The 24,068-nt window shown below is 40.7% G+C and overlaps 1 protein-coding gene and 1 long non-coding RNA gene across 2 annotated transcripts in view; one reads left to right on the top strand and one right to left on the bottom strand.

The window, feature by feature from the left end:
- Window positions 1-24,068, bottom strand: part of LOC132343033 (uncharacterized) — a 109,398-nt gene that overhangs the window by 18,028 nt on the left and 67,302 nt on the right. The gene's annotated exons all lie outside the window — the stretch shown is intronic.
- Window positions 13,445-14,374, top strand: OR1A1C (olfactory receptor family 1 subfamily A member 1C). Its single transcript, NM_001390044.1, has one exon. The coding sequence runs from the start codon at window positions 13,445-13,447 to the stop codon at window positions 14,372-14,374; it is 930 nt and encodes a 309-aa protein (NP_001376973.1).

Below are 24,068 nucleotides of genomic sequence, written 5' to 3'. Positions count from 1 at the left end.
TGAAATTAAAAGACGCTTACTCCTTGGAAGGAAAGTTATGACCAACCTAGATAGCATATTCAAAAGCAGAGACATTACTTTGCCAACAAAGGTCCGTCTAGTCAAGGGTACGGTTTTTCCTGTGGTCATGTATGGATGTGAGAGTTGGACTGTGAAGAAGGCTGAGTGCTGAAGAATTTATGCTTTTTGATGTGTTGGAGAAGACTCTTGAGAGTCCCTTGGCCTGCAAGGAGATCCAACCAGTCCATTCTGAAGGAGATCAGCCCTGGGTGTTCTTTGGAAGGAATGATGCTGAAGCTGAAACTCCAGTACTTTGGCCACCTCATGCGAAGAGTTGACTCATTGGAAAAGACTCTGATGGTGGGAGGGATTGGGGGCAGGACATGAAGGGGACGACAGAGGATGCAATGGCTGGATGGCATCACTGACTCGATGGATGTGAATTTGAGTGAACTCCAGGAGTTGGTGATGGACAGAGAGGCCTGGCGTGTTGCAATTCATGGGGTCACAAAGAGTCAGGCACAACTGAGCGACTGAACTGAACTGAGGCTAACTTTGCTAGACTTAAGAACAAATTGTACATATAAAAGCACTCTTGGAATGGAACTCATTCGTATGTACGGGACTTACTATAGTAGTGAAAGGAAAAAGCTTACAGTGTAGAATACTCTACCTGGCAAGGTTATAATTCAAAGTTGATAAAGACTTCCCAGAGAAAAAAAATCTAAAGGAGCTCATTTATGGATCATTAAACCAGCCCTACATGAAATGTTAAAAGAGCTGCTTTAAATAGCAAAGAAAAGGCTGTAACTAGAAACAAGAAAATTATGAAAGAAAGAATCTCACCAGTAAAGGCAAACACACAATAAAGCTAGCGGGTCAATCACCTATAAAGTTAGTATGAAGGTTAAAAGACAAAAGTAGTAAAAATCATCTGAATCTAAAATCACTAAAGTGATACATAAAATATTGAAATGTAAAATATGACTTCAAAAGCATAAAGCATGGTAAAGGAAGTAAGTGCTTTGAGAGTTTTATTTTTTAATTTTTATTTTTTATATTTTTAATTTATTATTATTATTATTTTTACTTTACAATATTGTATTGGAATCCACCACAGGTGTACATGTGCTCCCAATCCCGAATCCCCTTCCCACCTCCCTCCCCATACCATCCCTCTGGGTCATCCCAGTGCACCAGTCCCAAGCTTCTTGTATCCTGCATCGAACCTGGACTGGCGATTCGTTTCTTATATGATATTATACATTGTAATGCCATTCTCCCAAATCATCCCCCTCCTCCCTCTCCCACAGAGTCCAAAAGACTGTTCTATACATCTGTGTCTCTTTTGCTGTCTTGCATATAGGGTTATGGTTACCACTTTTCTAAATTCCATATATGTGCATTAGTGTACTGTATTGGTGTTTTTCTTTCTGGCTTACTTCACTGTGTATAATAGGCTCCAGTTTCATCCACCTCATTAGAACTGATTCAAATGTACTCTTTTTAATGGCTGAGTAATACTCCATTGTGTATATGTACTACAGCTTTCTTATCCATTCATCTGCTGATGGACATCTAGGTTGCTTCCATGTCCTGGCTATTATAAACAGCACTGTGATGAACATTGGGGTACACGTGTCTCTTTCAATTCTGGTTTCCTCAGTGTGTATGCCCAGCAGTGGGATTGCTGGGTCGTATGGTAGTTCTCTTTCCAGTTTTTTAAGGAATCTCCACACTGTTCTCCATAGTGGCTGTACTAGTTTGCATTTCCACCAACAGTGTAAGAGGGTTCCCTTTTCTCCACATCCTCTCCAGCATTTATTGCTTGTAGACTTTCGGATAGCAGCCATTCTGACTGGCCTGAAATGGTACCTCATTGTGATTTTGATTTGCATTTCTCTGATAATGAGTGATGTTGAGCATCTTTTCATGTGTTTGTTAGCCATCTGTATGTCTTATTTGAAGAAATATCTATTTAGTTCTTGGTCCATTTTTTGATTGGGTCATTTATTTTTCTGGAATTGAGCTGCAGGAGTTGCTTGTCTATTTTTGAGATTAGTTGTTTGTCAGTTGCTTCATTTGCTATTATTTTCTCCCATTCTGAAGGCTGTCTTTTCACCTTGCTTATAGTTTCTTTTGTTGTGCAGAAGCTTTTACTTTTAATTTGATCCAAATGTTTATTTTTGTTTTTGTTTCCAATATTCTTGGAGGTGGGTCATAGAGGATCCTACTGTGATGTATGTCGGAGAGTGTTTTGCCTATGTTCTCCTCTAAGAGTTTTATAGTTTCTGGTCTTATATTTAGATCTTTAACCCATTTTGAGTTTATTTTTGTGTATGGTGTTAGAAAGTGTTCTAGTTTCATTCTTTTACAAATGGTTGACCAGTTTTCCCAGCACCACTTGTTAAAGAGATTGTCTTTTCTGCATTGTATATTCTTGCCTCCTTTGTCAAAGATAAGGTGTCCATAGGTGCGTGGGTTTATCTCTGGGCTTTCTATTTTGTTCCATTGATCTATATTTCTGTCTTTGTGCCAGTACCACACTGTCTTGATGACTGTGGCTTTGTAGTAGAGCCTGAAGTCAGGCAGGTTGATTCCACCAGTTCCATTCTTCTTTCTCAAGATTGCTTCGGCTATTAGAGGTTTTTTGTATTTCCATACAAATTGTGAAATTATTTGTTCTAGCGCTGTGAAAAAAACTGTTGGTAGCTTGATAGGGGTTACATTGAATCTATAGATTGCTTTGGGTAGTGTACTCATTTTCACTATATTGATTCTTCCGATCCATGAACACAGTATATATCTCCATCTATTAGTACCCTCTTTGATTTCTTTCATCAGTGTTTTATAGTTTTCTATATATAGGTCTTTAGTTTCTTTAGGTAGATATATTCCTAAGTATTTTATTGTTTTTGCTGCAATGGTGAATGGAATTGTTTCCTTAATTTCTCTATTTTCTTATTATTAGTGTATAGGAATGCAAGGGATTTCTGTGTGTTGATTTTATATCCTGCAACTTTACTATATTCATTGATTAGCTCTAGTAATTTTCTGGTGGAGTCTTTAGGGTTTTCTATGTAGAGGATCATGTCATCTGCAAACAGTGAGAGTTTTACTTCTTTTCCAATTTGGATTCCTTTTATTTCTTTTTCTGCTCTCATTGCTGTGGCCAAAACTTCCAAAACTATGTTGAATAGTAGTGGTGAGAGTGGGCACCCCTCTCTTGTTGCTGACTTCTGGGGAAATGCTTTCAATTTTTCACCATTGAGGATAATGTTTACTGTGGGTTGGTCGTATATAACTTTTATTATGCTGAGGTATGTTCCTTCTATTCCTGCTTTCTGGAGAGTTTTTATCATAAATGGATGTTGAATTTTGTCAAAGGCTTTCTCTGCATCTATTGAGATAATCATATGGCTTTTATTTTTCAATTTGTTAATGTGGTGTATTACACTGATTGATTTGTGGATATTGAAGAATACTTGCATCTCTGGGATAAAGCCCACTTGGTCATGGTGTATGATCTTTTTAATGTGTTGTTGGATTCTGATTGCTAGAATTTTATTAAGGATTTTTGCATCTATGTTCATCAGTGATATTGGCCTGTAGTTTTCTTTTTTTGTGGCATCTTTGTCAGGTTCTGGTATTAGGGTGATGGTGGCCTCATAGAATGAGTTTGGAAGTTTACCTTCCTCTGCAATTTTCTGGAAGAGTTTGAGTAGGATAGGTGTCAGCTCTTCAGAATGAGCCTGAACTTAAGCAACCAGATTGAAGGATACAGTGATAACCATGATGTACATGGCTGTGACCCCAATGTTAAATCCTTTCATTATAGTCTGAGAAACCAAGCTATGAAAGCTGCCCCAGGGAAACTCTTCAACAAGAGCATTTCCTCATAACCAATGTGAGGACATATCGGAGGCTGCAGTCATTTTGAACTCCATTCTCCAATGTCCTCCCCCTTCCCAGAAGCCATATATGACCTCTCAGGGCAAGATCATTCAGGTCTGCTAGGTTCCATTAGATTCTGTCATGTCCAAAAGCAGGCACGGTGTCAGCAACACATGGATTTACATTTTCACACATCTGGTATATCTGTGCTAAGACACAATATCTTTGGCTCTGCATCTCTGTAACTGAGCAGAACCCTGTGGGGTCCCCCCAGAGGGAGATCCCTTGTGTCCCTTAACTGCCTCTTGTTGTAGAAGAAGCTTCACATTGTGTATCTATCTCTTCTGTTGCTTTAGGTTCTGGGTCATAAGCTTCCCAGGTGATGCAGTGATCAAAAAATCTGCCTGCCAATGCAAGAGATGCAAGAGACAAGGGTTCGATCCCTGGGTTGAGAAAATCCCCTAAAGAAGGAAATGGCAACCCAGTCCAGTATCCTTGCATGGGAAATCCCATGGACAGAGGAGCCTGGTGGGCTACAGTCCATGGAGTCACAAAAGAGTCAGACATGGCTCAGCAGCTAAACAACAACAACAAGGCCTTACTAGTGCCATCTTACTGATTGTTTTTTGGTTGTTTTGTAGTTCTCTTGTTCCTTTCTTTCACTCTTGCTGCTTTCCTTTGTCAATTGATGCTTTTCCGCAGTAATATGCTTTTATTCCTTCCTCTCTTATCTTTTGTGAATCTATTGTAGATTTTTACCATGTGATTACCATGAGGCCTACATGAAACATCACACAGATGTAAATGTCTATCTTACACTGACAACAATTTAAATCACAAACAAAAATCTTGCTGTTTTACTCTCTGTCTTTATATATTTGATATTATAATTTACTTCTTTTTAAATTGTGTATTTTGCCTATAGCTATTGTAATGCTTTTGTCTTTTAACTAGCGTTAAATGGTTACCACACCACTCCATTATAGAACCTGAATCTGACTCGGTGTTTATCTTTACCAGGGTGTTGGATATTTTCATACGTTTTTATGTTAATAATTAGTGACCTTTCATTTCAGGTTGTGGAGAAGGCAACAGCACCCCACTCCAGTACTCTTGCCTGGAAAATCCCATGGACAGAGGAGCCTGGTAGGCTGCAATCCATGGGGTCGTGAAGAGTCAGACATGACTGAGGGACTTCCCTTTCACTTTTCACTTTCATGCATTGGAGAAGGAAATGGCAACCCACTCCAGTGTTCTTGCCTGGAGAATCCCAGGGACAGGGGAGCCCGGTGGGCTGCCGTCTATGGGGTCGCACAGAGTCAGACAAGACTGAAGTGACCTAGCAGCAGCAGCAGCAGCAGCAGCAGCAGCATTTCAGGTTGAAGAACCCCTTTCAGCATTTCCTGTAAAGCAAGTCTGAAGAGGATGGAATGTGTCAGCTTCTGTTGGTTAGAAAAAGTCTTTCTCTCACATTTGTTTCTGAGGAACAACTTTTCTGAGTAAATTATTCTTGGTTGGCAGTTTTTTTCATTCAGGCCTTGGATATATTATCATACTTCTGATGATCTGCAAGATCTCTGCTGAGAAATCTTCAATAGCCTTATAGGAGCTCTCTTTTACAAGATTTTTTTCCCTTCTTACTTTTCTTACTAATTTATTTTTCTGATGTTAATTTTGCCTAAAATGTCAGTTAAAATCTCTGTTTTTCACCTTTTTCATTTCTGTCTGCTATCGGCAGAGCAGTCTCATTGTCTTCTAAATTTTTGTCTGACCTATGCTCTATCTTTTTAAAAATATCTTAAGTTCATGAAAAAATATTGTGAAGTTAAAAAAATAAAATTAAATTAAAAAAAAAAAAGAAAAAAATATTCTCTTCACTTTCTTAAACTGTTAGCAAGGATAGTTTTTTCTTCCAAGCACTTAAACTGTTACTTCCTTCCTCTTATATATTTCCTTTCTCTTATATATTTCATATATCATTTCTACTTTTAAAAGACATCTTTAAAGGAGAAGTGATTTAATCAAGCCTGGAATTTGCCCAACAAACAATTCAGTTTAGCCTCTTTCTCTATTCAGAGATTCATTTCTCTTTGGGAGGAAAGGAATGGTCAGATATTCTTGATATGTTAATGAAGCTGTAATCACTGCCCACAGATAATATCTGCAAATGTTTGAGTGTTAAAGCGTTATTTCCTTCATAGTTCTCTTATATATTATTCCATAGTTCCTTGACCCCAATGGGTACCCCAGTAAATAAAGTTTGAAATCACAAGAGATTCTGAGAATGACACCAAGAGAAAAATGTTATTCCTAAGAAGAAAGAATACCATGGGAAGTCATGGTATGGACTAAAATGTTATCTGAACCCCCGGCAAGTAAAAACAGAGCAACAGGAAATACAACCCGAACCTTGTCTACAAGAAAATGTAATTAAACAAAGTTTCCAAGGACTCCCACGTGCAGCCTCTAATGAAAGATTTTGGAGAGGTATACAATTACATGAAGAAGGCAGAAAAACAAACAGTAAAATAACAGTTAATCTTTACTAACTGCTAACTATGTGCTTTCCATCTGGCTCAACCATAAAGAATCTACCTGCAATGCAAGTGATGTGGATTTGAACCCTGGGTTAGGAAGATCCCCTGGAGAAGAAAATGGCAACCTACTCCAGTATTAGAGGAACCTGGCAGGCTACAGTCCATGGGGTAGCAAGTGTCAGACAAGACTTAGTGACTAAACAACAACTCTGTGCTAGGCTTTGCTTTATTAAAGACTTTTCAGATATTAATCCATTTGATCCTTATAACAACTTTATGAGGATGTACTTGTTGTTGCTGCTGCATTGTTATTCCAGTTATAGAAATGAATCAGTATATTAATCCAAAGTCAGTCACAGCCGGTAAGAGGCATGCATGCATGCTCAGTCACTTCAGTCCTGTCTGACTCTTTGTGAATCTATGGAGTGCAGCCTGCCAGGCTCCTCTGTCCACGAGATTTTTCAGGTAAGAATACTGGAGTGGGTTGCCATTTCCTTCTCCACGGGATTTTCCCGACCCGGAAATCGAACCTGCATCTCTTACGTCTCCTGCATTGGCAGGTGGGTTCTTTACCACTAGTAGCATCTGGGAAGCTCCAGTAAAAGGCAGAGCCAGGATTGAAACCCAGCCAGAGCTCACTGTCTTCACCACGCTCCCCTACAGAAACTCAGTGACCTCTCTGCCACAGACATTGGACACAGGATAACAACCATTAATCAAGGGTTGTCATAAAGGTAACACATACATAAAATGAATTAGATAACATCAGACCCTGTCCAGCTTTAAGAATCTAAAGAAGTAGGAGACCCACCATCAGCATGCTAGATAAAGTATAATTCCCACCAGGACTAACCAGCACCCCCCAATCAAATAGTAGAGGAAAGATAAAATAGAATCATTTTTCTTCGCCACACTTCACACTAGAAAGACTTCAGGGTAGACTGGAAGCAAAACCAAGAGCTCAGTTGTATCACAGTCCTTGTTGCTCCCAAGGGGTAGCTCCAAGTTCGTGCTGAATAGGATAGAATAGGTCAGCCCAGTGCTTGGACGCTAGAGACACATTCACTGGGAAGCCATCTCGCTCATCCTTCCTTCAAGGAGAACTCTAGAATAATTACTCTTATGGGCCACCCTGTCCCCTCAGGACATAGCTATAGGAGTACATCAACAGATCTCACCAATGGTCTGACTTCATTTGGCCTGAAGAGGACCCACAGGAGTCCTGTTTCAGGACTTTATAATGTGGTGAATAAGTCACGATTTTCTCTATGCTATAACACACTCTGCTTCCATGAAGCCAGAGTTCTCATCTGGAGGCTCCATTCAGGACAGATTCATCTGTCTTTTCAGCTTTAAGGTTGGGAAACCTGAGTCTCTTCTTTCCAAACCACCATAGTCCTGTCTCCTTTTCATCAGGGACAGGGAGCTAAAAACCTGATCTCTAGGCTTATGACTGACTAGCACTTTCTCCAGCGTGCCTGCCCCCCAGAAGGAATGCTACCAGTGCTAAACCAGCTACTGCAAGCTTCCCATTCATGAGAGAGAAGGGCAGACCACGGGACTAGAACACTTTTTGGCAGCATCTGAGCTGATTGCCCAGTAGGAGCAGCAGATACTGGACAAGAGACTCTATGATAGACATAGCAAGGGATAGATAGCCAGCAACTGCACTGCATGCATTATCTCTTTTGACTCTTGCTAAACTTCCAAGAGGTAAGTGAAGGGAATATGCTATGCACAGGCCTGTACTATAATTATCGGGGCTTCTTTGAAAAAATAAGAATGACTTTCTCATTACCCCCAGGCGAAGGGCTGGGAGCAGTAAAAAGGACATCGTGGAAAGACATCTTAAAAACAAGATGTTGAAGTACTGATGTGACTGATGGAAAACCATCAGTGACTGTTCTCGTGACCGGAGCCTTGAGGGAGTTGCGGAGAAAGGTCTTCACCAGCTGAAGGGCTAAACAGAGTCATGAAAGGCCTGAAGGTTTGACATTGAGGGCTGTGCATTGTCTATCTTTATCCCCGATCTGAGATTATAAAGAACAGGTATCTCTAGAGCACGAATAAGGAAGTAGAAGTTAACAATAAAAGGCATTCGAGGATCAGGATCTGAGTTTTTGCCTGCGAATGGCATCAGCCCCCTGATCCCCACTTTATTTCTGAGTCTTCTTCTTCTTTCTTCTTCTGCGGCACTGCTGCCTCAGGTCGGTTCGTTGTTGGGCTAGTCCCAACAAGTAGAATTATTGTCATTTTATCACATGGAAAAATGGTGAACTGAATTGCCTGGAATCCTGATGGCTCAGACAATAAAGAATCTAAACTTCCTTTCCAGACTGATTTTCCCCCTATATCCTGTGCCCCTATTAAAGATACATAATCTAGAACTTCCCTGGTGGTCCACAGGTTAAGAATCAACCTTCCAATGCAGGGGTTCGATGTCTGGTTGGGGAACTAAGATATCACATGCCATGGGGCGACTAAGTCTGTGCACTCTACGGCCCAGGCACTGCAACGATCACCCAGAACAGTCAAAAAAGATATACGTAATCCATTTCTGCCTAATGTATTTTTCCATTGTATGAATTCTTTGTCCTTGAGTTTTCTCCATGAAATTAAACTTGGACTTCATTTGTTAGGTGACAAGGAGACATGAGTGATTTAAAGAGACAAACACAATCACAAGCCGGTAAAAATATACTTATGAATCCAGTAGGCAGACATCTCTATAAAGAAGCCTGCCTGAAAAAAGAAGAACATAGGTTTCAAATGGGATAGTAGGTAGAAAGAGTTGTAGGATCGAGGAACATTTGTTGAATGACAAAAGAGGATATGACATTTACCAGTCAATGGGAAAAAGCTGGTATAAAGGTAGAAACTGGAAAAAGAAAATACCACAGCTGAAAGAATGGTGGAGTTATATAGCTAAAGAAGCCAAAGAGAATAAAGGTGTGAATATATGGATGCATTTTACACTTTTCTTCTAAGTTTTTGAAGAAAAAGAACAGAATGGAAGTACGTGTATGGAAATGATGTTCTGGGGCAAATACTGAGGGAATATTTCCTTAAGGGTTTAAGTTTCTCAGTGAAGAGGGATGTGACACCTATGTTTTATTGTTTTTGTTTAGCCACTCAGTCATGTCCGACACCTCTGCGACTCTATGGACTATAGCCCAGAAGCCTCCTCTGTCCATGGGATTCCCCAGGCAAGAATATTGGAGTGGGTTGCCATTTCCTACTCCAGGGGATCTTCCTGACCCAGAGATGGAACTCACATCTCCTGCATCTCCTGCACTGGCAGGCGGATTCTCTACCACTGAGCCACCTGGGAAGCCTGGCACCTGTGTTGCTGGGAAAGTAATGATGTAGGGAGCATGGTGGGCTTGGGGAGAACGGCAAAAGTCTGGGTAGACTGTCATTATTGATTTTATAATATTGATACATCACACACACATAGGCTGAAACCTGTTACTTCATCTAGAAACTCTAGGATTTTCTTGGGAAGCAATCATATTTTCAATGAATTCTATCCATTTTGTTTTTTCCTTTGCAAGTCTTATATGGCAATTTATTTTCCCCAGCGCTCTTTTCATCAACAGGACAATGCTTAAGTGTTTTACACAGAGACTCAAATCAAATTTCCTGCTTCATGCAGGTCTGTGACCACATCTTGTATAAGGATCATTAACACCCCAGATCCCAGCCTTCAGACCTAACTCCTGGTTGAAACCTCAAGGGTCCATCACAGCATCAGCTTTGCTTACAACTCTTGTTCTGTTTCTCATGGCTACATGTTCCCATGTCTTTCTTTTAGCTTTGGGTATGCATTCTTAATTACTTATTGTGCATGTGTGCTCTGTCATTTTGCAACTCTCTGTAGCCCACCAGGCTGTTCTGTCCATGAGATTTTCCAGGCAAGAATACTGGAGTGGGTTGCCCTCTTCCTGGGGATCTTCCTGACCAGGGATCTAAACTGAATCTCCTTCATCTCCTGCATTGCAGGTAGATACTTTACCACTTAGCCATCGAGGAAGCCCATGGCCCACCTCAAACACCACTAATTACTTATTAAACTTATTTATAATTTCTATGTGTTTTCATTGGAATGGGACCTGCTGACATTGGCTAAGTCTGCCATGTTGCCAAGAGCCTCAACTCTAAGCACTACCCTTCTTTGCCATATAAGCTAACTGTAGTCTCTGAACCTTCCAGTTTTACTAACCCTCTCAACTGTGAGATATTACAATTCCATGTGAATATAGGGAAAGGCATTCAAGAGAGAAAATCAAATTCACTTAGGTGCAGAGATGAAAAAGCAAATCCTATTCGGGGGAAAGATAACTTTATCTGCATTCCCTGTGCCTATGGGTGTACTATAAACTTGATGTGTACTATAAGAGACATTCAGAATAGGAGCAAAAATTTATTACAGATTGAAGCAGTCATTGATTAGAAGTCCTTTTGTAAAAATTAGTGAATTACTTGGGATATTCCGGACTACGGTAACAAATACATGACAAATGCAATGGTTTAAACAGTATAAAGTTTTTTCCCTTATGTAACAGTCTCAGTGGGTGTCCTTGGTGGATGACGGTTCTCCTAGGGACACAGGCTCACTCCACCATGTCCCATGTCCCATTGATTCCATCGTCCCATCCACCTCTTGGACATTTCCATCCAGCCAGCACAAGGAGAAATAGTGTGGAGGAAGCCTGATTTCATAAACATAATCTCTCTCTAAATTTTCTGAACTTTGCTTTCTTGAACTAATCCTTTACAAATTATTTTTCTGTATTTTCTTTTTTCAGGAAACAACTTTTTTATGTTGTAGTATATTTGATTCTGGGCTTCCTTGGTGGCTCAGCTGGTAAAGAATTCTGCAAAAGCAGGAGACCTGGGTTCAATCCCTGGGTTGGGAAGACCCCCTGGAGAAACGAATAGGTACCCACTCCAGTATTCTGGCCTGGGGAACTCCATGGATTATTCCATGGGGTCACAAAGAGTTGGACACGACTGAGTGACTTTCACTTTCATAGGTGACTGACAATGTTGTGTTAGTTTCAGATGTACAGCAAAGTGATTCAATTATACATATACATATTTATCTATTCTTTTCAAATTCTTTTCCCATTTAGGTTGTTACATAACATTGCAGAGTTCTCTGTGCTATACAGTAAGTCCTTCTTGGTTATCCATTTTAAATACAGCAGTGCATACATGTCTTATAGATGTCCAACTGTCTCAGCACTCTTTACCAAATGTACGTTCTATCCTTTCCCTGCCTAGTACTAAACCAACTATGTTTAGTATCGATTTCTAATAAGTGTTGGATCTGTTTCTAACTCTCTAACATATTACATAGATCTGTTTGTCTATTTCTACGCCAGTTCCACTCCACTGTCTGAATTACCAGAGTAAATCATTTTGATAACTGACAGGTCAGTTTCTTTCTTATTCTCATGCCTCAGACTCTTTTAGTTCCCTTGGCTCTTTATTCTCAGACTACATGAATTTTTGGGTCAGTTTAGTAAATATCATCTTTTAAAGAAACCTATGGTATTTTGATTGGGACTGTGACGAACTCATAAATTAATTAGAGGTAAACTGACATTTCAATAATACAACACTGACACTTCTGTTAATATTTATCTCCCTATTTTTTTTTTTATTATTTGTTTCTTCTTGTTTGGAAAAGTTTTGTAGCTTTTCACAGCCAGTCTGGACCTCCTCTTTTTTAAAGAATTATTTCTCTATTTCTTAAAATTTCTCTTGTACCATGAATGGGAATAATTTTTAAAAATTATAATTTTGAATGTATAAGACAAATGGCTTGGGAAGTGCTGCTTAGGGGAATAGACTTAGCAGTCCCTGGGTGTGGAAGGTCCCCTGGAGAAGGAAATGGCAACCCACTCCAATATTCTTGCCTGATGAATTCCGTGGATGGAGGAGCCTGGCAGGCTACAGTCCACAGGATCGCAAAGGATGGGACATGACTGAATAACAACAGAAACATAAGACAATATCAGTATTTTAATATTGATTATTATGCAACTACCTTGCCTAAATCTTTTAGTATATCTAGAGTTTCTCTTGAATTTTCCTTGAAAACAACTCTGAATTCTATCTACTTTGTTCTTTCTATCCATTTCTACTAAGTAGTAGTTGAAAGTCACCATGAAATTGGATGAGTCACCAAAGGAGATAATAATAAAAAAAAAGATAAGGAAGGTCAAAGAGAAAAACATGATGACCACATATATTTAAGAGTTTGGAATATAGAAGAAATATATCAAATGTGAATGTTTACTTTAAAAATGAGATGCCCAAGAAGTAAATTCGCTGATTTCACTTTGCTGTGACCTAACCCAGATGGTCTTTATGCTCTGCAATGTTCTGTTGCCAGTGTAGGCAGCTGTGATGTTCTAGACTCTGGGGCTCATTGTCAGTTTAGTCAGTGGACCACTTTCCAATTGTTCAGGGTTCTTCTTGTACTAGCCATCCTTGCACTGGAATGCTTTCTCAAAGACTCCAAAATATTGTCCTTTGCTTTTCATCTGTGATAAGATTAGCGTAGGGTTCCGGCTTCTCCATTAAGTTCTAAAGTCCTTGAAGCAGACTTTGCCATATATGAATAAAAGTGGATAAGTTGTGCTTTTCCCATATTTATGCTTTTGCCTCAAGAACTAACAAAGTTTCTAGCACATCAAATATGAACTTAATTGTCTGTTAAATAATTAAACCCTAGGTGTTTGGATATGGTGCTGGGACTGGGGAGGATGGGCACTTCATAGATGACTTACTTCTTAGAATGAGTGTCCAGGGCTAATTGTCAGCTAGCCCCACAGACCAACAGGGATGTTTTCCCTGCAATGCACTGCCTATCTCTGGATTTGGTAAACCCAGGTATTGACACAGCAACTACAGGAGTCAAAAGTAGTGGTTTAAAAAGAACATTATACATAGAATTTCACTGTTAATTCTGGATTCCTCTCCCCTTTCCTGTTGAAGGATCCATGAGAGAAGACAACCAGTCCTCTACCCTCGATTTCATCCTCCTGGGAGTTAGCGGTCAGCAGGAAGAGGAAGATGTCTTCTTCATCCTCTTTCTGTTCATTTACCCCATCACGCTGATTGGAAACCTGCTCATCATCTTGGCCATTCGCTTCGATGTTCGCCTCCACAACCCCATGTATTTTCTCCTTGCCAGCCTCTCCTTCGTTGACATCTTCTTCTCCTCTGTGACTATCCCTAAGGCATTGGCCAACCATCTCCTGGGCACCAAAGCCATCTCCTTTGGAGGATGCCTAACACAGATGTGTTTCATGTTAGCTCTGGGTAACACAGATAGTTATATCCTGGCTGCTATGGCCTTTGATCGAGCTGTGGCCATCACTCGCCCACTTCATTACACAACAATTATGAGCCCACGGACTTGTGTCCTGCTAGTCATTGGGTCTTGGGTGATTGGAAATGTCAATGCCTTCCCCCACACTCTGCTCACAGCTAGCCTGTCCTTCTGTGGAAACCAGGAAGTGGCCAACTTCTACTGTGACATTGCCTCTTTGCTCAAGCTGTCCTGTTCTGACACCCACTTTAATGTGAAGATGATGTACCTGGGGGCTGCTGTTTTCTCTGTGCCATTACTATGCATCATCATCTCTTATGTTCGGGTCTTTTCCACAGTCTTACGGGTTCCATCCACCAAAGGTGTGCTCAAAGCCTTCTCCACCTGTGGCTCCCACCTCACCGTTGTTTCTCTGTATTATGGGACAGTCATGGGCATGTACTTCCGCCCTCTGACTAGTTACAGCCTAAAGGACGCTGTGATAACTGTGATGTACATCGCAGTGACTCCAATGCTAAATCCTTTCATCTACAGTCTGAGGAATCGGGACATGAAGGCTGCCCTGGGGAAACTCTTCAGCAGGAGAATCTTCTCATAACCAATGTGAGATAATGTTAGAGACTGCACTAAACCAATTAAAATTATACTTGAAAAGTCAGACTTAAGAGTCTCCGCCTCCAAGAAGCCACCTTATTCTGTACAGACCTTAAATTTCTTTTCTCAGAAATCTGGTAACGGTCTGATGAGACATCCTGTTATCCATTTATACATGTTATTGCTCCTTTTGGCAGAGTGGCAGGAAGGTTATTAGATCCTGTTCCAATGAGGCTACTGACTGGCAGAGTAAAGTTGAGAATGTCTGTTGTTGTTGTTTTAATTGCTAAGTCCTGTCTAACTCTTTTGGGAACCCCATGGACCACAGCCCTCCATGCACCTCTGTCCATGGGATTTCCCAGGCAAGCGTACGGGAGTGAGTTGCCATTTCCTTCTCTAGGGGATCTTCCTGACCCAGAAATTGAACCTGCATCTCTTGCATGGCAGGTGGATTCCTTACCACTGAGCCACCTAGGAAGCCTTGAGAATGTCTCAATCATGGCGTAAGGTGTACATAATATAAATAGAAAAGGTCTGCCTTGTCTCTGTCTTAGAAGGTTAAGTATCGCAGTATTTCGGAGAAGGCAATGGCACCCCACTCCAGTACTCTTGCCTGGAAAATCCCATGGACGGAGGAGCCTGGTGGGCTGCAGTCCGTGGGATCGATAAGAGTCGGACACGACTGAGTGACTTCACTTTCACTTTTCACTTTCCTGCATTGGAGAAGAAAATGGCAACCCACTCCAGTGTTCTTGCGTGGAGAATCCCAGGGACGGGGGAGCCTGGTGGGCTGCTGTCTACGGGGTCGCACAGAGTCGGACATGACTGAAGCGACTTAGCAGCAGCAGCAGCATCGCAGTATTTCATGCTTTGGAGTCTACAAGTTATTATTTAAACATCAGTTTGGAGAATTATTAGGTTATATCACCCCTACTTTGCTTGAAAACCTTGAGGACAAGAGTTGTCTCAACACTTTGCTCTATTTCTACAAATGTTCGTCATTGCAATCAATAATTATTTGTGAAGGTAGAATGGATGAATGTAAGTGAATAAATGTAATCTGATAATGATTAGACATGAACAGATTTGACATTATTTATCATCTATCCTATACTGGGCATGTTATAAATTAATTTTGGAACCATTCAGGAAGCAGAAATTATAAAGACCTAACACAAGGAATTAGATACATAGATGCATTCTGAAAGTGACTAAAACAAGATAAAAGATGAATACTGATATAATCCAAAAGTTACTGACTGCAAAAAGAAGCTGTTTTCACTAGAACTGTGGGAAAGGAAAGGGATAGGTGGTGTTACCAGAATCTAGGAGTTCAGTAGAGGGATGACCACATGCCTGAAGCTCACATCTCTGAAAGGAGCTGCCAAGCTGCTTTTTCTTGGTCCTAACCTGCGGAGTTGATGCAAATGTTCATTCCTGGGGCTCTGAATCCTCATGAGTGTGTGCTAAGTCGTTTCAGTCGTTCTGACTCTTTGCGATCCCATGGATTGTAGACACCAGGCTCCTCTGTCCATGGGGCTCTCCAGGCAAGAATACTGGAGTGAGTTGCCATGTCCTCCTCCAGGGGATCTTCCTGACCCAATGTGTCTCCTCAATTGCAGGCAGATTCTTTACCACTGAGTCACCTGGGAAGCCCCTAGAAAATGATGCTTTTATTGAAAATAATGAATAAGAGAATAATTTTAAGAAAACCAGGTTTATTTTGGGCAGACTTTAAAGGTTCCTGAGGAACACACTCAGGGAAATGTTCAATAAATCATACAATGAAGATATGAAGCTTTGCAGCAAAATTAACAGAGCATGAATCAAAGTGGCACTGATAAGTAAAGTTTGGGAACAGATAAAATTATCTAAGAGCCTCTGTAGAATGACTAAATTTCAAGAAAAGGGGGGCATAATGGAGAATGAGGATTCTGGTTGGAGGAAAAAGAAATTTGTACAAGTTTGACTTGATGTTCCTATGAGTCAAGCTATGTGTCTCTCAATTTTCTATTCATCAAACCACACCTCACAGTGTATTTTTATTGTGTTGTTATAATAACATTGAGTGGGCCTGCAAATGCTTGTTTTGGAAAAAAGATGAAACAATAGCCAACACAAGGAAAACAGTGATGAGTGCAACAAAAGAAGCTCCAAATGCACCATATAGTTTCAGAAAAAGTAGATCTTTCTTTAAAGATCAAATATATTGGGTTGGCAAAAAAATCAGCTGACACACATACATTATTGATACCAACATAGGTAACTAATGAGAACATAGTGTATAGTGCAGGGAACTCTGCTTAACTCACGGTGGTGACCTGAATGGGAAGAAAGCCCAAAAGGAAGGGCATGTAGGTATATGTATGGCTGATTCACTTTGCTTTACCATGGAAACTCACACAACATTGTGAACAACTCTACTCCTATAAAAATTACTTTTTAAGAGTTCTTGATTAAGATCTTATAGAAAAACCTGAATGAAATTTTTGGCCAACCCAATACACGTGTGTGTATGTTCTCTTACTATATCACATACATTATTGTCTCTTTACATTTTCAAAAGGCCCTGCAGCACAAAATTGTAGCCCTCTTATACAGACAGGAACACCAAACCTCCAAAAGGTGAAATGACTTCATTGATGTGTTTCAAGAGGAGGGTGGCTCAATGGTAAAGAATCCGCCTGCAATGCAGGAGACCTAGGTTCCATACGTGGGTCAGGAAGATTCCTCAGGGGAGAAAATGACGACCCACTCCAGTATTCTTGCCTGAGAAATCCCCTGGACAGAGGAGCCTGGTGGCTACAGTCTACAGACTCGCAAAGAGTCACGACTTAGCAACCAAACAACAAACAACAGGCAGATGAGGATTCAAATTCAGTTTTCCTCATGACCAGCACATTCCCCTGGCTAAGCTGACCCACAGAGGAGACATAAAATAATAAGGATAGATATATAAGCAAGTCAGAATGTGTGCACTGGCAGAAGACTTGGCTAGAATTTTTACAATTAGAGAGGGCACTGCGGACACAGCGCTAGTGGAACGATAGGACAGAACTGGGAAATATGGGCGCTCATAGAAGTTACCAGCTTTAAAGCAGTGAAGTGATTCTTCTAGTCTCAGTGTCTATCCTTACACCATCGTTCAGTCCATCTAAATATATCTGGTGTCACAAAGAGGATGCCAAGGAAATCCACAAGGAGAGAATGCTAGTAACGTGAACCACAGCTGTCACATTCATTTACATCTCTGGTTTCCCAGGAAGTCGTGTAAATTGTTCAGGGGTGTGACACTGGGCCATGGGCTGGGGTAAAAAAATAAAAGCAGAGGAATTATTTTTTCTCTAAAATCACGGGTTTTTGTTTTTAATTTTTTTTAATTTAATTTTATTTTTTAACTTTACAATATTGTATTGGTTTTGCCATATATCGAAATGCATCCGCCACAAGTATACATGTCTTCCCCATCCTGAACCCTCCTCCCTCCTCCCTCCCCGTACCATCCCTCTGGGTCATCCCATTGCACCAGCCCCAAGCATCCAGTATCGTGCATCGAACGTGGACTGGCAACTCGTTTCATATATGATATTATACATATTTCAATGCCATTCTCCCAAATCATCCCACCCTCTCCCTCTCCCACAGAGTCCAAAAGACTGTTCTATACATCAGTGTCTCTTTTGCTGTCTCGTATACAGGGTTATTGTTACCATCTTTCTAAATTCCATATATATGCGTTAGTATAAGAGAAGGGGACCAAGATGGCATCACGCACAGACACACCAAATCTATACCTATTAACACAAACACAGCAATTCCTTCCAAAGAGCTGAGGGTTGACTGAGTGGCTTTTACACACAGACGGACCACCCAGCAATGGGTAGGAAAGGGGCTTCCCTGGCAGTCCAGTAGTTAGGACTTCACCTTCCAATGCAGGGAGTTTGGGTTCCACCCCTGCTCAGGGAGCTAAATCCCACATGGCTCACACCAAAAAAAAAAAAAAAAAAAAGCATAGAACAGAAGAAATACTATAGGAAATTCAACAGAGACTTTTTAAATGGTCCATTTCAAAAAACAATCTTAAAAAATAAAGAAATGGGGAGCTTCCCTGGTGGTCCAGTGGTTACGAATCTGCCTGCCAATGCAGGGGACCAGGGTTCCATCTCTGGCCTGGGAAGATTCCACATGCCATGGGACAACTGAACCCATGTGTCACAGCCACTGAGCACACACTCTAGAGCCTGAGAGCCACAACTACTGAGCCCACGTGTCACAACTACTGAAGCCCATGCACCCTAGAGCCTGTGCTCTGCAACAAGAGAAGCCACCGCAATGAGAAGCCTGCGCACTGCAACAAAGAGTAACCCCTGCACGCCACAACTAGTGAACGCCCATGAGCAGCAATGAAGATGCAGCACAGCCAAAAAATGAATAAAGAAATCTTTTAAAAAGAAAGAAATGGGTAGGAAAGATGGAGACGTGGTACCCACAGGAACCCCAACCCCTATGCAACAACCTACAGGAGGGAGGGATGTTACTGAGGAGCCTGAGCACAGACTCACCTGTCCCAGGACACAGTGAAAAAGCAGCCATTTAAAGCGTGTCTAGACTACCTTGGGGGCTTCCTTGATGGCTCAGTTGGTAAAGAATCCATCTGCAATGCAGGAGACCCAGGTTTGATCCCTGGGTGGGGAAGATCCCCTGGAGAAGGAAATGGCAACCCATTCCAGTATGCTTGCCTGGAAAATCCCATGGACAGAGGAGCCTGGTGGGCTATAGTCCATGGGGTCACAAAGAGTCAGACACGACTTAGTGACTAAACCACCACCACCAGTCTACATGGGAAGAAGGTTTTTTGAAAATATAAATTTCTATTCTTTTCTCAGATAGAGTTCTAGATAAAGATGAAATAGAACTATATTATGTTTCACACTTAACACCAGAAAGATTTCTGTGTAGGCTGGAAGTAAGACAGGAGCTTAATTGTACCATAATCTTTACAGCTCCCAAGGGCTGGTTCCATTTTGTGCTGAAGCAGAGAATAGGGGCCCACTTTCCAACAAAGAGGCCAGAATAGGTCAACCCAGGGCTTTGACCCTGGAGACATACTCTGGGAAGATGTTGCCCATCCTTTTTTTCTAGGGAAGAACTCTGAGATCAATTACTCCTGAGAACCACTGTGTCCCATTAGGGCACAGCTGTAGGAGCACGCAAGGAGTCTCCACAATTACTCTGACTGGTTGGAATGAAGGTCTGAGTGAATCATGTTTCAGGAGACTTTAAAACCTGATGCATAATTCCAAATGTTCTCCTTGCTGTGAACACCTTGCTTCCTTACAGAGGAAGCTAGAATCTTCATCTCCAGTCTCCATCCAGGACATCTCTTCCCACCCCTTCTGCTCCACAATTAGGAAACTTGGGGTCCTTCTCTCCAAACCACCCTGGGCCTATCTCCTTTCCCACAGGAAGAGACGACCATCTCTGCCAAGCTACTATCAGTACTTTCTCCAGCACACCTACTCCCCAGGAGGAATCTGCTAGAACAGGTGGCTGTAAAATTCCCTTCTGTGGAAGAGGCCAGAAGGCCACAAGAACAGGACCTTTTTCGAACATTATCTGAGCTGACTTCCCAGGTAGGGGCTTTGGATATTGGAGAAATGACTCTCTATCACAGTGACAGCATGAGATAGATAACCGGCAACTGCACTACATGTATTATCTCCTTTGAGTCTCATAAAACCCTCAAGAGGTAAGTAGAATTATTATATGCTTTTATCAGATGAAAAAATAATTAACTGAATCACCTAAAGTCAAATAGAGATGGTAGCAAAACTAGGACTCAAGAACCAAAGTTCTCAAGATTTGATGGGTGTGTGTGTGAGAGAGAGACACACACACACAGAGACAGGGAGAACATGCTTCTCTTCTGATAAAACTTCTCCTTGGGCTTTCTCTAAAAAAAAACAGGATGAGATGGAGTAGCTCTGACTTGGTTGTCTCAGTCTTGAACTGTCCACTTTCTAAAGTAATACTGTTTGTGAGTGCACATACTAGCGGTCACACAAGTGCATTATTTTAGAAAAGAGCTAAGGACGGCAGTCCTTTCACCACAACATTCAATGGTGCATGCTAAGAAGCTCCTTCAGGAAATTATGTTATTTCATTGTCAAAGCATCGATGCGCCGGCCTATCGGGGAGTCTCAGAGCACTCGGAGGATGCCTTTTGGTATGTTTCCTGCGTCATACAACAAGGGGAAGCATTTGGCTTCTTCTGTCCTCAGCATCACCACACTCATGCCACAGATATCACAGAGTCTAAACATCTTCCATGAAACCGGATTTTAGCAGGCAGCATTTCCTGGGACTCTGGCTTAATTCCAGGGAACTCGAAGCTCTTACTCTGCCTGTAGCTTCACGCTGATCCCTGCCTGCCCCCTTTTTCCCATCCCTGGCTCCTCTCCATACCTCTTTCTCTAGGGTTTCTGCAGAAATCATTTCTCCCCATGATGACACTGACATCCACCACTAAGGATCTCTATCATCAGTCCCTGTGCTCAGGAATCTCTCTGCTCTCGTTCCCTGTTTCTTTGGTTCCTGTGTTGATTATACCAACCGCTTCTTTTCTGGTGCAGTCTTATATTCTTTCATTATTTATCTTTTTATTTCCTTGTGGTTGTTCTTGCACAAGATAAGCATTCAAAATATTGCCTTATGAATCAGTCATTTAATATATATGTCCAAATTTCTATTTATGTTAAATAAAAGGTTGCATATCTGTATTATCAGAAAAGGTTAATTGTACTCACATCCACTATATTATCTTTGTACCTAATGAATAAAGTACAAATTACCTGTGTTGGTCAAAACTCCTCACAATATAACCCCAAATTTCTTTTCCTAATTGAATTCTTCTTATTCCCGTACCTGAAGCCTCAGCTTCTGATAAAGATATACATGTGGTTCTGCCTGAAGATACCCTTCACTGTCTAAACAATTGGTCCTTGAGATTTTTTCCATAAGAAACTTGGACTTCATCTCTTAGGTGATATGTAGAAAATGAGTGGTTTTAAAGAGATAGACAGAATCCCATTTGTATTTTATAATATAATTGTGAGTTCAATAAGCAGCCATCTCTATAAGTAAGCCTAGATGAGCATTGTATTTGGCCCCTGGGTCCCCATTCCCAGTCTAAATAACTTCCATTTATTTTTAACCTCTTCACAAGGAACATTTTGTCTCCTACATTGACTGAAAAATAGAATAGAACCATCCAGCTTCATGACTATACTCTAGACCCAGTTATCATCCAACCTGTGAAATGTATATTTTAAGTTAAATTTACTTATTATAAAATTATTAAAACATCATAATGACAAAGAGTATAACATTTAAAAAACTTATTACCTAGATTTAACAAATATAAGATTTGGTCAAATTTACTCCAGTTTTTTTTTTGGAATATGGTTGATTTACAATGTTGAGTTAGTTTCAGGTATTCAGCAAAGTGATTCAGTTTGCTCCAAATTTTTTAAAGAAATAAATATTAGATACATTCAAAACTCCATTTATTCCCATCCCAAATCTCAATTTTTTCTTTTCATTCCAGCAATAACTGTAATTCTAGAGTTGATAATATACTCCCATTCAGAATCTAGACATAAATTATAATGTATCAGATAGAAAATTATGGTTGTCAAAACTAAAGCACTGAGTCTCTACTTCTGCTTTGTCAATAAGTTCATCTGTACCATTTTTCTAGATTTCACATATAAGCGATACTACACTATATAAAAACAAACTATGGATACCAATGGGGGAAGGGGAGATGGGATAAACTGGGAGACTAGGATTGACATCCACACACTACTATGTATAAAATAGATAATTAATGAGAACCTACTATATAGCACAGGGAAATCTACTCAATGTTCCTTGGCAACCTAAATGGGAAGGAAATCTGAAAAAAGAGGGGATATATGTATGTATAACTGATTGAGTTTGATATACAGAAGAACCTAACACCACAATGCAAAGCAATTATACCCCAATTAAAAATTAATTTTAAAGTACAGAGACAATAAATAGAAAGGTTGGGTTATAGACCAATTATTTGAAATTAAATCAACAAGATCAGATGACGAGGTGAGGGAAAACTGGATGAGTGTGCCCAGGAGTACACCACATGTGGGGAGCCCATATAATAAACCTGGGTATAATTCAAGAAATATTGAGTGTAAACTTATTGGTACACAAAATGAACACTATTTCACAAGAATCTCTCTGGAAGAGATAAAAATAAAGAAGGTTTTCCTTTTCAAAAAAACCTTGCCAACTATTTAGGTTGCATATGCAGTGTATAGGGATTCGTAGACATGTTACAGGACAACAAATGTGGCAATAAAGTAAAGAGAGATCAAGTGTACAGATGTAGATCAGACAGTCTACTAAGCAGTGGCTGAAGCCACAATGGGGTTGAATGAGTCACCAAAAGAAATAACATAGCAAAGCGAGGGAAAACAGAAAGCATTGAGCTTATATATAATTAAGGGTGTGGAAAAGAGGTAAAACCTACCAAGAGCTAGTAGAAAATAAATACTTTGAAAATGGGACATCTGAGGAGGAATTTTACTAGGCTTGCTTTGCTAGGACCTATTCCCAGTTGTCTTTCTGATCCGCGTACACGTGTGCTCAGTCACTCAGTCGTGTCTGACTGTTTGCCACCCCATGGACTGTAGTCCACCAGGCTCCTCTGTCCATGGAATTTTCCAGGCAAGAATATTGGAATGGGTTGCCATTTCCTACTCCAGGAGATCTTCCCCACCCAGGGACTGAAACTTCATCTCCTGCATCTCCTGCATCGGCAGGTGAATTCTTTACCACTGAGTCACCTGGGAAGCCCGTCTTTTGATTTACAATCTTCTAACACCAGAGAGTTCCAGAAAAAAACATCTATTTCTGCTTTATTGACTATGCCAAAGCCTTTGGCTGTGTGGATCACAATAAACTGTGGACAATTCTGAAAGAGATGGAAATACCACACCACCTGACCTGCCTCTTGAGAAACCTATATGCAGGTCAGGAAGCAACAGTTAGAACTGGACATGGAACAACAGACTGGTTCTAAATAGGAAAAGGAATACGTCAAGGCTGTATATTGTCACCCTGCTTATTTAATTTATATGCAGAGTATGTCATGAGAAATGCTGGGCTGGAGGAAGCACAAGCTGGAATCAAGATTGCCGGGAGAAATATCAATAACCTCAGAAATGCAGATGACACCACCTTTATGGCAGAAAGTGAAGAAGAACTAAAAAGCCTCTGATGAAAGTGACAGAGGAGAGTGAAAAAGTTGGCTTTAAAACTCAACATTCAGAAAAGATTATGGCATCTGGTCCCATCACTTCATGGCAAATAGATGGGGAAACTGGCTGATTTTATTTTGGGGGGCTCCAAAATCACTGCAGATGGTGATCGCAGCCATGAAATTAAAAGACGCTTACTCCTTGGAAGGAAAGTTATGACAAACCTAGACAGCACATTAAAAAGCAGAGACATTACTTTGTCAACAAAGGTCCATCTCGTAAAGGTTATGGTTTTTCCAGTAGTCATGTATGGATGTGAGAGTTGGACTATAAAGAAAGCTGAGTGCAGAAGAATTGATGCTTTTGAACTGTGGTGTTGGAGAAGACTCTTGAGCG

Source organism: Bos taurus, chromosome 19 (genome assembly GCF_002263795.3).
Source record: "Bos taurus isolate L1 Dominette 01449 registration number 42190680 breed Hereford chromosome 19, ARS-UCD2.0, whole genome shotgun sequence".
NCBI classification, from domain to species: Eukaryota; Metazoa; Chordata; class Mammalia; order Artiodactyla; family Bovidae; genus Bos; species Bos taurus.
Note: the sequence above shows the minus strand (reverse complement) of the source record. Positions and strands in the feature narration are given on the sequence as shown.